The 16,941-nt window shown below is 36.7% G+C and overlaps 1 protein-coding gene across 1 annotated transcript in view; it reads left to right on the top strand.

The window, feature by feature from the left end:
• GABRB1 (gamma-aminobutyric acid type A receptor subunit beta1) overlaps window positions 1-16,941 on the top strand; it is a 468,888-nt gene that overhangs the window by 172,007 nt on the left and 279,940 nt on the right. The window contains exon 4 of the mRNA XM_007539682.2: window positions 14,852-15,072. Coding sequence (XP_007539744.1) covers window positions 14,852-15,072 — 221 coding nt within the window. The remainder of the gene's footprint in view (window positions 1-14,851; window positions 15,073-16,941) is intronic.

Here is a 16,941-nt window from a genome sequence, read left to right as displayed (position 1 = left end):
GTCGCTGCTAATGACTCCATCCCAAACCCTCCTTGCCTCACAGACTTTTTGGTGCACTACACCCCCCACCCACTTCAAGTTTTCTTTGTATTTTCCTTTTCTGCTTTTGTTACTTATGTCCCATTTTCTTTTTTTTTTTCCTTTTATGTCCCATTTTCTTGTTTCCTTTATATGAAGAAAACTTCACTGTCTAATGAGATTCTGATATATCAACATCATTATTAGGACTTTTCCTTGTTGAAGAAAATAAAGATGGAATCAACATCTAGTAAGGTTGTGGGTATTTTGTAATATTCATAAGAGGTTGAAGTATCAAAATGCCTGTAGATCCCACAAGAATTAGAAGAAGTGGAAGTGCAACATGCTTTTTGAATGTTTATGACACTTCAATTTTAGGACCAATCTTAGTACCCATTTTTAATAACCAAGATAAATCTCAAGATTTTCACTTATAAGACAAAAAGCAAAATGTGAAAATAACACTCAATGGTTATTTTTTAACAGCTGTAATAGACATAGTGCAGCATACCCTGAGCTGTAAAAATAGCAACACAGAGCTCCTTGAGCAACCTATCCTAGAAACTTATATACAATCTGTGTTTTTATAAAGTAACTTCTGCACTTACTGTGTTGGTATTATTCTAGGCTTTGCATATTATTTGCTTTGATGTGGCAGTTTTTTTTTTATGTAGCGAAGCAAGAACATGTTTCCTTATATAAATCAATGGTATATGTTTCTTCACTTTATGTCATTTCAGAATATGAAAGGTTTCATAGGAGCCACTCTATTCCCAAATAGCAGTAGTTTGTATTTTGTCACTAATAATCAGTTGGTCTGAGACTTGTGCTAATGATGGAGGTAGTTAATATAAGACTTTGATTTCTTTCATCCCCCCCAAAATGTCTCCTTAGAGTTAATTCTGGTAAAATGCATGTATAAAACACTAACTTTCTTATCCTCATAGCCTGAGAATTTCAGGTGTGTTATTTCACTGCTTTAGCCCACCGTTTTGTTTTGTTATTGAATTAATAAAGTTTGTCAAAAATAATGGTGATATTAAGATAAGTTGATAAATTTTGCTAAATTTTTAATATGGCTTATCTTGGTTTCATTGTAGCTACTTTCACTGTCTTTTTTTTTTTTTTTTTTTGCCTCCAGGATTATCTCTGGGGCTCGGTGCAAAACTTATGAATCCACTGCTCCTGGAGACCATTTTTTCCTTTTTTTTTTTTTTTGTTGTTGTTGGATAGGACAGAGAGAAATTGAGAGGAGGGGAAGATAGAGAGGGGGAGAGAAATATAGACAACCTACAGATGTGCTCCTGCAGTCCTTAAACCAGTGAACCTCCCGCAGGTGGGGAGCCAGGGGCTCGAACCAGGATCCTTGTACCTGAACCAAGATTTTTACACCTATCCCTGCACTTCATACTATGTGTGCTTAACCCTTGTGCTGTGGCCTGGCCCCCGTTACTGCCAGTGTTTTATTATCCAGTGCAACAGAAGACATTCAGTATGAAATGATAAATACATTGAAGAGTTGCAATAATTAAAATTTTTGATTATAAAATCTCATTAAAATTTATGGAAGTTATCACCTTTTATGTTTTCTCCATACGATTTTAGGGGGCATATCTAAATATTTTATTAATGGGGCAGTACAGTGGTGCACCTGATTGAGTACACACATAACTGTGTGCAGGGGTCCAGGTTCAAGCCCCTGGTCCCCACTTGCAAGAGAAAAGCTTCACAAGTAGTGAAACAATATTTCAGGTGCCTGTTTCACCTCTCTCCCTCTCTATCTCTCCTTCTCGTTCAGTTTATCTGTTCCTATCTGAAATCAATTTTAAAAATAAAATAATTTTTAAAACTTTGTTAATGAACTGTGCATAAAGAATAATTTTGTAGCATTTAAAGAAATAGCAAATAGATCTTATAGATAGATAATAATAAGTAATGAATAGCATAAATTGAGCTATATTATGTAACATATTTTTCAAATTTTGTATTAGGAATTTAATGTTGATTTACAACATTATAAGATAATAGGGGTATAATTCCACATCTCCCTCCCCTCAAGATTACAGATATGGGTTGACTATTATTTCTATATCTATCTACCTATATATTTTTAGGCCACTTTTTAATTCAGAGAGAGAGAGAGAGAGAAACTACAACTAGGTATATTTCCTCCCTAGTGAGTTATCTCTCGAGACCAAAAATACAACTCTTTCCCTTTTGTAATGCTAGGTAATGGATTTATATAAAATGATTTTTGTGGTAAAGTAGAAAATTATAAACCTTATAGTTCCCTAGCAAAGGATTACTTTTGTAAATTGCAGCATTGTTTCACCACTTGTGAAGCTTTTCTCTTGCAAGTGGGGACTAGGGGCTTGAACCTGGGTCCTAGCAAACTGGAATGTGAGCACTTGACCAGATGTACCACCACCTGGCCCCCGCTTTTAAAGTCTTGAGTCCTGTACCCTATTACTGCACCACTCCCTAGTCACAAGTTAGCATTTCAGAACCTTGTAGCTGTTGATGTTTGAGTAGGATAATTCTTTGTTATTGGGTCTGTGCTGTGCTATATGTAATGTTGGGAAGAATCCCTATTATCATGCCACCATAATTTTCAGTTGTGTCAACCAAAACTGTCCCCAGACATTGCTGAATTCTTCCCACTTCCAGAGGCCAAAACCATTCAGAATATAGAACTACCGATCTAAAATTCACATTAATTTTATTCTCAGAAGTGCCTTTATTTACTGTACATTTTTAAATCCATTTTCCATTTCTAGGTTTAACAAATGTATTGTTTGGGGGTTTAATTGGGCACTACTAATTTGATATCATCTATTATGCTTTTTTCCCCTCAATGAATCAAGTCCTCTCATGCCTGAATTAGCCTGACCAATTTCATTAGCAATCTCACATCCGCTAATCACATTAATTTGCCTCCACATCAAAGAATCCCCTAGGGTCCATGGTTTCTAAATCTGGCACTCTTATTCTCAAGTAATGACTTGCATACTTGAGAGAGATGGTTGAATACTTATAAGTACACCTGGAAAGTGATTTTCATATTCTTGGGTACTGCAGAAATATTTTGTTTCTTTTGTAAAAAAAAAAAAAAAACTCCATCCTGCTTGGAGTGCTTGCATTTTCAACTAATAAAGAATTAATAAAACATTTCTTTTATAGCAGAACAAAATATAGTAACTCAAAACCTTTCTTTTCCACCTAAAAATGATACAGCAAAACAACACCGTAGACTTTACTTGGATGTAACTATTAATATTTATATTAAAGTGAAGATAGAATTATTTATGTAAAAGTAGTAGCATCTCAAGCACAGTAAATAATAGATTCTCTTTCCTTCATCTCTCTCTCTCTCTGTCTCTCTCTGCCTCTGGGTTATCACTAGGGCTTAGTGCCTGCACTGGGAATCCACTGCTCCTGTGGTCATTTTTTTCTATTTCTTTTCTTTCTTTTTTTTTTGGGCCGGGGGGGGCAGTTTAGGACAGACAGAAATTGAGAGGGGAGGTGGATGAAAATTGACATCTGTGGACCTGCTTCACCATGAAAGCAAAAACCCCCACTACCGCCCCTTCAGTTTGGGAGCCAAGGGCTCATATCAGGATTTTTGCGCAAGTCATTGTGCTTCATACATGTGCACTTAACCCGATGAGCCACCACCCGACCCTCTATCTCTATTCATATCTTTCTCTTTTTCTTTCTAGAGTACTGCTCAATTCTGGTTTATGGTGAAGCTAGGCACTAGAACTTAGAAGGCTCAGGCATAAAAGTATTCTGATGTAACCATTATGCTATCTCCTCAACCGCCTTCTCCAGTGTTTTTTTTTTTTTATTTTTAAATTTTTTATTTAACAAAAGGATTAGTGAACAAAAGCATAAGGTAGGAGGGGTACAACTCCACACAATTCCCACCACCCAATCCCCATAACCCACCCCCTCCCATGATAGCCTTCCCATTCTCTAGCCCTCTGGGAGCACGGACCCAGGGTCATTGAGGGTTGCAGAAGGTAGAAGGTCTGGCTTCTGTAATTGCTTCCCCGCTGAACATGGGCGTTGACTGGTCGGTCCATACTCCCAGTTTGCCTCTCTCTTTCCCTAGTAGGGTGGGTCTCTGGGGAAGCTGAGCTCCAGGACACATTGGTGGGGTCTTCAGTCCAGGGAAGCCTAGCCAGCATCCTGGTGGCATCTGGAACCTGGTGATTGAAAAGAGAGTTAACATATGAAGCCAAACAATTTGTTGAGCAATCATGGATCCCAAGCTTGGAATAGTGGAGAGGAAGTGTTAGGGAGGTACTCACTGCAAACTCTAGTGTAATCCTGTTTTCAGGTATATATTTTGCAGTAGTTTATGGATACGTGTGCACATAAGCTCTCTCTCACAGAAACTGGTGTATATATAGGTTATGGGACTTTGTTAGAAAGTGAACTACCTGAGATGAAATTAGAGTGTACTATTAAAGGAAAGGTCTCACCCGAGTAATGAAGCTGAAGGGTTGTCATTCCACACGTGAAGTCTCTGGATACAGTCTGAGGTGAAGCATGTTGAGATGGCAATCGTTGCTTTGGTTAGGTTGTGATCGGCGGATGCAATAATTTGGTTTGGATTGGGAGATGCATACGGGAAAGTGGGCCCTATCCAAGGGTTCCAGGACTGGGGGAAGTAGGGGCTCTATAGTGAAGATGTGAGGTTCCTGCTGTCTTAGGGTTCAAAAAGACAATCAATAGTTAATATTATTATCACATTATTTGTTAATTGGGTTAACTTTGAAAAGTCCCTTTGTTATGGTTTGCTGTACAGTACCCAGTATCTTGTATATAGCTGTGCTATTGGAAGCTTCTAATCTACTTGGTCTAGGCTTTTGAGAGAGTCTGCATATCAAATACACAGCCTATATATTAAAAAGATTCAGTTTGTCTTTTGAGAAACGTTGAGACATACAATTGATTTCCCCCTCTCATATTAATTAACTACTGATTTATATGTCTACATTTTGCTAGGAGTGTACATAAACACCATTCCCACCACCAAAGGACTGTGACCCATCCCTCCCGCCCACTCCCACCCCCCACTGGCCCAGGAAGCTACATGTCTACCCCTCACCACTGGGTTTTTACTTTGGTGCCCTACTTACAATTTGATCAGGTCCTGCTTTTAGTTTCCCTTTCAGATCTTCTAAGTCAGCTTCTGTTGATGAGTGGGATCATCCCATACTCATCTTTATCTTTCTGACTTAGTTCACTTAACATAATTCCTTCTAGCTCTGTCCAAGATGGGTCAGAGAAGGTAGGTTCATTGTTCTTGATAGCTGCATAGTATTCCATTGTGTATATATACCACAGCTTTCTCAGCCACTCATCTGTTGTTGGGCACCTGGGTTGCTTCCAGGTTTTAGCTATTATGAATTGTGCTGCTATGAACATAGGAGTACACACCTCTTTTTGGTTGGGTGTTATGGAGTCCTTGGGGTATAACCCCAGGAGAGGAATTATTGGGTCATATGGAAGGTCCATGTCTAGCCTTCTGAGAGTTTTCCAGACTGCTCTCCACAGAGGCTGTACCAATTTACATTCCCACCAGCAATGTAAAAGGGTTCCTCTGTCCCCACATCCTCTCCAGCATTTGTTGCTGCTGTCCTTTTTGATGTATGCCATTCTTACAGGAGTGAGGTGGTATCTTAGTGTTGTCTTAATTTGCATTTCTCTGACAATCAGTGACCTAGAGCAGTTTTTCATATGTTTGTTAGCCTTTTGGATCTCCTCTGTGGTGAATGTTTTGTTCATTTCCTTCGCCCATTTTTGGATGGGGTCATTTGCTTTTTTGGTGCTAAGTTTGCTGAGCTCTTTATATATTTTGGTGATTAGTTTCTTGTCTGATGTATGGCATGTGAAGATTTTCTCCCATTCTGTGAGGGGTCTCTCTGTTTGTTTAATAGTTTCTTTGGATGTGCAGAAGCTTTTCAATTTGATGTAGTCCCATTGGTTTGTTTCTGCTTTGGTCTTCCTTGCAATTGGGTTTGATTCATCAAAGATGTCCTTGAGGTGTAGATGGGAAAGTGTTTTACCAGTGTTTTCCTCTAAGTATTTGATTGTTTCTGGTCTGACATCTAGGTCTTCGATCCATTTGGAGTTGATTTTTGTTTCTGGTGAGATAAAGTGGTTCAATTTCATTCTTCTGCATGTTTCAACCCAGTTTTCACAGCACCATTTATTGAAGAGAGCCTCCTTTTTCCATTTAATACTTTGGGCCCCCTTATCAAAGATTAGATGCCCATAGGTGTTGGGATTTACTTCTGGGCTTTCAATTCTGTTCCACTGGTCTGTGTGCCTATTTTTGTTCCAGTACCATGCTGTTTTGATGATGATGGCTTTATAATATAGTTTAAGGTCTGGGAGTGTGATGCCTCCATTTCTGTTTCTTTTCCTTAAGATGGTTTTGGCAATTCTAGGTGTTTTCAGGTTCCAGATAAATGCTTGTAGTGTTTGTTCTATTCTCTTAAAGAAGCTTGGAGAACTTTGATGGGTATCGCATTAAATTTGTATATGGCTCTGGGGAGAATATTCATTTTGATGATATTTATTCTTCCAATCCATGAGCATGGGATATCTTTCCATTTCTTGGTATCAGTTTCTATCTCCTTGAGTAGCGACTCATAGTTTTCAGCATACAAGTCTTTCACTTCTTTGGTCAGCATTATTCCTAGGTATTTGACTGATTTTGCTGAAACAGTAAATGGGAGTGATTTCTGGATGTCTTCTTCTTCTTCAGATTTAGTGTTTGCATAAAGAAATGCCACTGATTTTTGTACATTGATTTTGTAGCCTGATACCTTGCTATATTGCCTAACAACTTCCAGTAATTTTCTACTGGATTCTTTAGGTCTTTCTATGTATACTATCATATCATCTGCAAATAGTGAGAGCTTGACTTCTTCCCTTCCAATCTGTATCCCTTTGATTTCTTTCTCTTGCCTGATTGCTATGGCAAGAACTTCCAATACTATGTTGAAGAGTAACGGTGACAGTGGACAGCCCTGTCTAGTCCCCGATCTGAGGGGGAATGCTTTCAGCTTCTGTCCATTGAGTATGATGTTGGCTGTAGGTTTGCTATATATAGACTCCACTATCTTGAGGAATTTCCCATCTATTCCCATTTTTTGTTGAGTTTTGAGCATGAATGGGTGTTGGATTTTGTCAAAGGCTTTCTCTGCATCTATTGAGATAATCATGTGTTTTTTGGTTTTGCTTTTATTGATGTGGTGAATGACATTGATTGATTTACGGATGTTGAACCAGCCTTGCATTCCTGGGATGAATCCCACTTGGTCATGATGAACAATCTTTTTGATGTGTTGCTGTATCCAATTGGCCAAGATCTTGTTTAATATTTTGGCATCTATGTTCATCAGAGATATTGGTCTGTAGTTTTCCTTTTTTGTTCTGTCCCTATCAGCTTTTGGTATCAGGGTGATGTTGGCTTCCTAAAAGGTGGAAGGGAGTATTCCTGTTTCTTCAATCTTATGGAATAGCTTAACAAGTATGGGTACTAATTGCTTCCTGAAAATTTTGTAGAATTCGTTTGTGAAGCCATCTGGTCCAGGACTTTTGTTGTTGGGGAGATTCTTAATAACGGTTTCAATTTCTTTGTCTGTGATTGGTGCATTTAGTTTTGTAGTTCTTCTTGGTTCAGTTTTGGAAGTGCATAGGTTTCTAGGAATTGTTCCATTTCTTCCAGATTCTCTAGCTTGGTGGCATATAGTTCTTTATAGAAGTTTCGCAGAATTCTCTGGATTTCTGTGGTGTCAGTTGTGATATCTCCTGCATCGTTTACAATTCTATTAATTTGAGTCTTCTCTCTTTTTTGTTTGGTGAGTCTGGCTAGGGGTTTGTCAATTTTGTTTAATCTTTCAAAGAACCAACATTTGGCTTCATCGATCTTTTGTATGGTTCTTTTATTTTCGATGTTGTTTATTTCTGCTCTAACTTTAGTGATTTCTGTCCTTCTGGTTGCTTTAGGGTTCCTTTGTTCCTCTTCCTCTAAGTCCTTGAGGTGTGTAGTAAGGTCGTTCATTTGGGCTTCTTCTTGGTGTGTAATATGTGATTGTATGGATATAAGTTTCCTTCTCAGTACTGCTTTCGTTGTGTCCCAAATATTTTGATAGGTTGTGTCTTCATTTTCATTAGTTTCCAGGAACATTTGAATTTCCTGTTTGAGTGAGTCTCTGACCCAGTGGTTCTTAAGGAGCATGTTGTTTAGTTTCCAAATTCTATGTCTTTTAATATTTTTCCTTTTGTTGTTAAAAGTTAGTTTTACTCCACTGTGGTCTGAGAAGATACTTGGGATGATTTCAACGCTCTTGAATTTATTGATGCTGTCTTTGTGGCCTAACATGTGATCTATCCTTGAGTATGTGTTATGTGGATTTGAAAAGAAGGTGTATTCCAGTTTTGGGGTGGAGGAGTCTGAAAATGTCCAAGAGGTCTAGTCTTTCAATCTCTTCATTCAATTCTCTTGTATCTTTATTGGTTCTCTGCTTTGTTGATCTGTCTAAGTGTGAGAGTGGGGTATTGAAGTCTCCCACTATTATTGTATTACTATTGATGTATTTTTGAAATTCTTTCAGTAGATGGTTAATGTATTTAGATGGTCCCTCATTGGGTGCATAGATGTTAATAATTGTTAAGTCTTCTTGGCTGATTGATCCTCTAATCATTATGTAATGTCCTTGCCTATCTTTTATTACTTGATTTAATTTAAAATCTATCGTGTCTGAGATGAGAATGGCTGTTCCTGCCCTTTTTTGTGGACCGTTAGCCTGTATGATAGTTTTCCATCCTTTCACTTTAAGTCTGTGTTTATCTTGTTGTGACAGATGGGATTCTTGCAAGCAGCATATGGTTGGGTTATGTTTTCTGATCCATCCCCCCACCCTGTGCCTTTTGATGGGTGAGTTTAAGCCATTGACATTTATTGATATTATGGATTTAATGTATTGTAGTGCCATTGTTCTAAGAAAACAATTTGTTTACTCTCATATATTGCAAATATTATAGTGATGTTCTTGTTTATAAGAGGTCTTTTAGTACCTGTTTCAGGGCCGGCTTGGTGATAGTTGCCTCCTTTAACTGTTGTTTGTCTAAGAAGGTTTTGATCCCTCCATCTAGCTTGAATGAAAGTCTAGCAGGATATATTATCCTTGGTTGAAACCCTTTTTCATTCAGGGCTCGATAGATATCTTGCCACTGCCTTCTGGCTTTTAGAGTTTCAGTTGAGAAATCTGCAGATAGTCTTATGGGTTTTCCCCTGTATGTGACTTTTTGTTTCTCTCTTGCAGCCTTTTGGATCCTTTCGTTATCCTTACTTCTTCTCATTGTGACTATGATGTGTCTTGGTGTTTTCAGGTCTGGGTTGATTCTGTTTGGTACTCTCTGGGCCTCTTGAACCTTGATATCCTTTCTGTTATTCAGGTCTGGGAAGTTTTCTTGTATTATTTCCTCTAGAATGTTTGCTTCCCCTTCCTCTCTTTCTTCCTCTGGCAGGCCAATTATACGAATGTTACTTCTTTTGAGATCATCCCATATGTCTCTGTTGTTGTTTTCAGTGTCTCTCAATCTCTTTTTAAGCTCTTTCACCTCTTTCTTCGTTTTCTCTAACTCATCCTCTGTCTGACTAATTCTGTTTCTGCTTCTGTTAGTCTGCTTTCCCTTGCCTCAGCTTCTTTCTTCATTACAGCTATTTCAGCTTTCAGTTCTCTAATTGTCTCAAGATAATCAGTATTTTCCTTGGGGGTCTCAACTGTTGTTTCCCTAATACTGCCATTCCTTTCCTCCAATGTTGTTTTCATTTCTGTGATTAATAAGTTTATTATTGCTTGCATACTTTTCTTATCTATGGTTACTTCTGGCTGATTTGTGGTTTCTTCTGGGCTCTTGTCTCCATTCATTGGGGTAGCAGTTTTATTTGTTTTTAATCTACCCATTATTTTTATGTGTTTCTTTTTTTTTTTTTATGCTCTGTTGTTCCTCAGTTGTTGTGTTTTGAGCACAAGTAACACTGTACTAAATACCTTTATGACAATTGCACTCACCAACCTCCGGAATAACAGTAGCAACTGAAGTAAGTATTGAAGGAGTTTAATCGTTACCAGTTAGCCAAACAATTTCTCCAGTCCGTGAAAAACTAGTAACCAAATCCCAGTGAAGAAAGAGAAAAGAAAGAGAGGATAGCAAGAATAGACAGTTATGAAAATCTACTATCCAGTGTATATTCTAAGGGTAACAAGAGTGTAAAGGGAACTAGAGCAGAGATACACACATAGAGAGTCCACTCTGGGTCAAATTTCTTCCCCAAAGTAATTCACAAATTCAGAAAGGCAAAGAAGAAAGAAGTGTATGACAAGATAAAAAAAAAAAAAAGAGATAGAGAGAGATAAGAGAGAGAAAAGGGAGAAGATAAGAAGAAGAGTTGTAATTAAAGAGCAGTGCGAGGAACTTCCCAAATGTGTATCAGTGAATTTAAAAAAAAAAAACAACAACAAAAAACACCCTGTTTGGTGGTATGGGGTATCCTGCTAGTAGCTGGTCCCAGGCACTGCTTATGGGGGGGGGGGGGCGGCGGGAAGGATGTATGCTTGAAAATTAAAAGGAAGAAAAAAGAATTTTTTCCCCTACTCTAATTCTTAACCCAAATTAAGTTATAGACACCTCTTTGGTGTCACCGCTATGGCCCCTTACTGGCTGGCCTGCTAAAGGCAGAAAATCCTATTGTTTACACGAGATGTGTCCGGAGCTCAAAGGCTAGCCGCTTCTCAGTCCGCCATCTTCCGGGAAACCCCCCCCTCCAGACTTTTTTAAAGGATTTCTCAAAAATGAAAACTAGCTCCAAGTCCTTTGATCCAATGAGAGCTATACTCAATAAGTCTTTGGATCCGCCCTCAGGGTCGCGGTGGACCCTGGAGACTCCCAAGAGAAAGCCCCCAAGCTAAAGTGCTCTCTCAGGGTCCTCTGCCCGCTGCGCTCTGCAACCGGCGGAGGAGCCGCCTTCCTGGGCTGGCGGAGGACAATGCCCGGCGTACTCGCCTTGCCCGGCGCCGCCTGGGAATTCTGGCGCCCCGCTAGTCCGTGTCACCTTTACTCTAATTCTTAACCCAAATTAAACTGTAATCACTTCTTTGGTGTCCCCCCTTATTGACTGGCCTGCTAAAGGCAGAAAATCCTACCGTTGCTGACGATGCGATCATAGCACTTGCTGTTAGCGACTTCTCAGGCCGCCATCTTCCTAACTCCCCACTCTCCAGTGTTTTGAGAACAAAATATAAAGGGCTATAAAGATTACAGCCTCCAAAGCACTCTCTGAAGACATTGTTGTACATATAATATAGATATTGTAATAAGGGTTCTTTGCTCTACTTTAGAATTTTCCATAATATTCATTATTATTATCACTATTATTATACTCAAAATTTTATTATGATTATCCGTTTTATAATTCACATACTTACTTATCACATAGTCATATCTTAAGTTAGGATAAGTATAGAAATGAATTAAAGAATTGAAGGGTCCTTTATTACCTAAGTTTTCACTGTTACCTTTTCTTGAAAATTAAGTAAATAAATACTTAAATTTACATCCTTAATATGATTTCTGATTAATACTTGTTGAAGGCAGTGAGTTATGCAGAGAAAATCCCTTAGTATATGTTTATAGTTCTCTCATTAAGGAAACAAGATAAAATTTTCAAAGCAGGAAAGGAAAATAATCATACACACAGTCATGCACATACACATACACACACACACACTCTCTCTCTCAAACTTATGCAAGTAATAATTATATGAACATCATTTTCTCTTTTATATTCTCCATTGTTTACTTACCATAAACATGCATTTTAATTACAGCACTTATTATCAGTGTATTATTTTGCCATTATAATCATTTACACTTTACGATAAATTGTTTCCTTCTACCGCACATTAACCTTCCTGAAGAGCGCCTGGTGTGAGTGTTTCACTTCCTGATTTCATTGTGAGGAGATTCTCCCTAACACTCATGATAATCTGGAAGGCAATGAATATTTACTCTGAGTACTGAAAAATGTATTCCATTGCCAATTGTGCTAATCCCCATGGCAAAGTCTACAGTAACATGCTGTTGACTATTAATTTTCTAATGCTAGTTGACTTAAAAATGTAAACCCAGCACCAACATTTATAAAATGATCACAGATAATTGATGATGTTGGTGGTCTAATGACCAGCAGAATGATTCAGTATTCTGCCTTTCATGAACTTCTTTTTAAAAGTAGACATGCTGTCTAGGGTGATGACTCAATAGGTAGTGTCAGAAATTTTATGCATGGAATCTCAGCAACACTATCTATGCTAGGGTGGTGTTCTGATATCTCTCTCATGCTCTATCTCTAAATACAAACAAACATTCAAAAATGTATAATGGTGGCACAGTGGGCAAAGCACAGGCTTTGCATTCATGAAATTCTACATTTGTTCCCCAGCATTGTATACTTCAGAGTGGCACTATGGTTCTTTCTGTTGCCTTCCCCAACCTCTGGTAAAATGAATAAATAAATCTTTAAAGTTGTACCTGAGAGACAGAAAGGGGGAAAGACAGACACCTGCAGACCTGTTTCACTGCTTCTGAGCCAGGGCCTCAGAACCGGGATCTTTACACTGGTCCTTGCACACTCAGTAATTTATAAATATAATGTTAATATTTAAGTAGCAACAACTACATATATATATATATATTCATATATATGTGTGTATTGTTTTATAAGGTATCTTTACCTTGACTTTTCTCATGTGGTGCTCCTAAAAAGCCAGTAAAATTCTACTATTTTCATTTTATAAATGAGGCATCTGAAGTGCATTGGGTTAAATTAGTTGCTCATGCTTACACAGGTCTACATGAGCTGGAACTTGGAATCAGATTGTCTTAGAAAAATATGGGGAAAAGAGTATTGTATACAGACTTAGGATTCCGTTTGGCCTTGTTAAATGTAAAAGTTATATAGAAAGTGAGCTTAGACCTTAAAAATCTGTATTGTATGATTAATAATAAAGAGAAAATGTCCTTGTACAAACAAATGTTAATGAACAAGAATGCTTTTGAATGAGAGCAAGGTAGTTTCTCAGTAAACCGTGTAAACATTCTAGAATGTCATGGTTTAGAGGACACTGGAACTCTTTATCTAGAATGAATGTCTTTTGGAAAATATCTTTTAGAAATCTTATCTTAGAATTTATCAGAAATCTGTAAACATCCACATAAAGGTCTAGATAAACTGCAGTTTGTTCAGACATAAGATATCATTTGAGTTACAGCTTCTCAGCAAATAGTGTACACAAGTGGAATATAAAGACATTGCACAGCAACTATACATTGTTTTCTTAGCCATTGTTATTGCATTCACAAAGTCACTACTGACAGATAAATGTCCATTAAAAGGAAAAAAAAAGAGTGACCCAGGAGAATGGGTAAAGCATTGGATTCTTAATCATGAGGTCCCAAGTTCAGTTCTCTGGCATTACCTGTACCAGAGTGACATTCTTGTTCTCTCTTATAAATAAATAAGATTTCCTTTTTCTTAATTTTTAAAAAGTATTTTATTTGTCTTATTTTAATGATAATGAGAGATAGATACCAGATAACTGTGCATGCTTTGGCTTGTAGTAGGCAAAGGGCAAGGGATTAAACTTCAGGGATGAAAGTTATTTTATTGTTTTGTTTTTTGCATAACCATTGTGTCATCTCCTCTAAGAAATAAATGTCTTTTAAAAAAGAAAAAAAAATGAGTCTGGTCTCTTCTTAAATAATTTATTATTTTACTAGAACTATTTATTTCTTTTTAATGAGTTTACATTTTGGCTTAACAGAGTTCTTTTAAAAAACAGGTAAAAAAAACTCAAGCTCTAAGACAAACATTACTGTCCTTTTGCTCTACTTTGATCCATTCATTGGGTCCAAATCCTCCTGCCTCTCCTACCTGTGAAATCTGAGCAGAAGTGAAATTGCAAAATCCTGCTCTTGATGTACAGGAGGTGAAGAAGCAAGCATAAGTACAAATCCAATTCTGAATTCAAACCTATACCTAAAACAAAGTAGGAATGACGTAAAAGAGGAATTGTTGAGCTGTCTCACCACTGATGATAAGCATCTCCATTTAGACATGCTTTATAAACTACTTTTTAGGACTGATAGACAAGCTGTAATTTTGCTAGACAGATCCAGATTATGGTAATTGGTGACCTTTATAAAGCAAACAGCATAATTCACTCAAAAGACATTTGCATTTTGAATAACACCCCTTTTTAAGTGCATGCATTTTATTTATTATTTTGTAAAATTCTCCTTCAAAAGCATGCTCTAAATATAAAATCAAGAGGTAAAGTTTTATGAACATAATTCTCAGGACAATTTCCTTTCATAACTTTCTCTATGACATTTTCCTTTATGGCAACATTTAAAATTCAGTTAAATGAATTTATCAAGACTCAGCCCCCAAAATAATCCATTACCTCATATTAAACAGGAGTGTTCTACTGTTAAATAGCAGAGGAGCATAGTATTGGTAAAATGTTTGTGCATGGCATTTAATTACTACTCTACTATTTATAAAATACTGGTTACCTCGTGCTAAGGCTATACATTTCAATATATTTTAATATGGGCTTTTAGAAAAATGTAGGATGGTGGCACTCTGGCATTCACAACTCTACATCTTACCATGTTCTTAGCAGAAGGCTTTGGATGATGATGATGACAGTAAAGTCCCTTTTTTGTTTCCCTTATTTCATAGGACTATACACTCACCATGTATTTCCAACAGTCATGGAAAGACAAAAGACTTTCTTACTCTGGAATTCCACTAAACCTCACATTAGACAACAGAGTAGCTGACCAACTCTGGGTACCAGACACCTACTTCCTGAATGACAAGAAATCATTTGTTCATGGAGTTACAGTGAAGAATCGAATGATCCGACTACATCCTGATGGAACTGTTCTCTATGGACTCAGGTACATGATTTTGTGTTGCATCTTTTACTGTTGCCTCTTTAAAATTTGCAAGTAGGTAGGGGGAGAGAAGCATGTTGGAAAAAACACATGGACCCTTCAACCAGTATAATCAAATTAACTTAAAAACCAGAAAAACCTCTTTTTTCTTTGTAGAGACATTACTATCCATCAAAGGTAAATGAATTATTTGCCTTGGTCTTTAATTAATAAAAACAGTGATATTATTCCACACTAATAATAGTATTATTAATAATGACAATATTGTTACTACTGTGAAAGTTTTACAGGCACATTTCACATCTATCTTGTAATAGAAGTTATAACATTTTTTATCCAATTGCTTGATTTTCTCATAGCCATTCAGATTGAATTGCAATATGTTCTAAGTACTGGGTATTAGCTGCCTAATTATGAACGGAAATTGGAAAACAAATAGGAATTTGAGTAGTAGGGAAATATTTTGTATTGACGTTGAGAAGTCCCATGCAGTTTCTATTCCCTTAAGTATCTATCTTTTTTATATTTAAGTATTTGATGCATTGTGAATTAATTTTAAGTGTAGGATAGGGGTTGAAATTTAATTTTCCCTTTGTGACTATTCACTGAAATGAGGGCCATTTACTGAAAAGTCTTCTTTTGCCATTAAATTATATGAGTATGTTTGACAGGGTAAGTAAGGGTTTCCTTTTAGATTCAAGTCTGTTCTTTTATTCTTTTTATCCAATCTTAGGCACTCATACACTATTATAATTACCATGTCTGTAAAGTAAAATATGGAGTCAGGCAGTGAAAGTCCTTCAATGTACTTCCTGTGTGATTGCTTTGTGTATCTAAAGGTCTTTCTTTTTCTTTTTTTTTACCTCCTTGAAAATTTGAATTAATTTATTAGTTTCTGCACCCCCAAAAAGTTTACTAGAATTAGAACTGACAATGTACTGACTCTATTAACGTTGAGGAGAATTGACATTTTAAAGTTACCAAGCTATCCTTTAATTTATAATATGATTTATATTTTAAGTTATCTTTAATTTATAGTATCAATTGTCTTTTTTCAGTGGGTTTTTGTTTGTTTGTTTCTAAAAAATCAGGTTCAAAAGAGGCATCAAGCTTATAGAGATCTGTTAATTCTCATGTACCTAAAAGTTTATTAGAAATTTTATGCTACAGTTTTTACCAGTTTTGACAAAGAACCCTAAATTAGACACATTATTATAGTATACATCAAATGGTGGTTCATTAACCTTTACTGTCAAATTCTTTGTAATGTACTATAGTAGTTAATGTTTTATATACACAAACATGTTTACTCAAAATATTCCTATTTATAAGTCCCATAAAGTTATTAAATATACCATAAGTGGCCAACTAAGTTCTAATTACTGAATAAAATCCTACAATTAAAATCTCTACATTCATAATCCATTGTGAGCTCATCTTCTGCTTCTATGAGCTATAGGTTGATCTATAAGTTGATCAATGTGTGATCAACTTATTGAATGGGAAAGTTTAATATCTAGAATCTCTAAGTACTGCTTTCAGGAACACAATTTAGTTTCTTACTGAGCATATGTATCTGTTTTCTCACCTTGTCAGTTCCCCCAAACATGATCCCACTTCTTTTCCCTGATTTTCCTAAAGCCAGATGCTCCATCTAATATAGACATTAGCAAAATCATCTTAAACTTCTAGACATCTTTGACTCTATATGTCCTTTGTCTTAATATGCAGTCTGTTGTTTCCATCCCAATGTGTCTAAGCATCTCCATTTCCAAACTATTTTTATCATCTAAAATACTCACTTCCTGTCTAATATCCTATCTCATTTTTTCCCTCACACTTATCATTGTCATCTTATTCTTTCAGTTGCCA

Source organism: Erinaceus europaeus, chromosome 3 (assembly GCF_950295315.1).
Source record: "Erinaceus europaeus chromosome 3, mEriEur2.1, whole genome shotgun sequence".
Taxonomy (NCBI): domain Eukaryota; kingdom Metazoa; phylum Chordata; class Mammalia; order Eulipotyphla; family Erinaceidae; genus Erinaceus; species Erinaceus europaeus.
The sequence above is the reverse complement of the archived record's forward strand: the minus strand, read 5'-3'. Positions and strand labels throughout refer to the sequence as shown.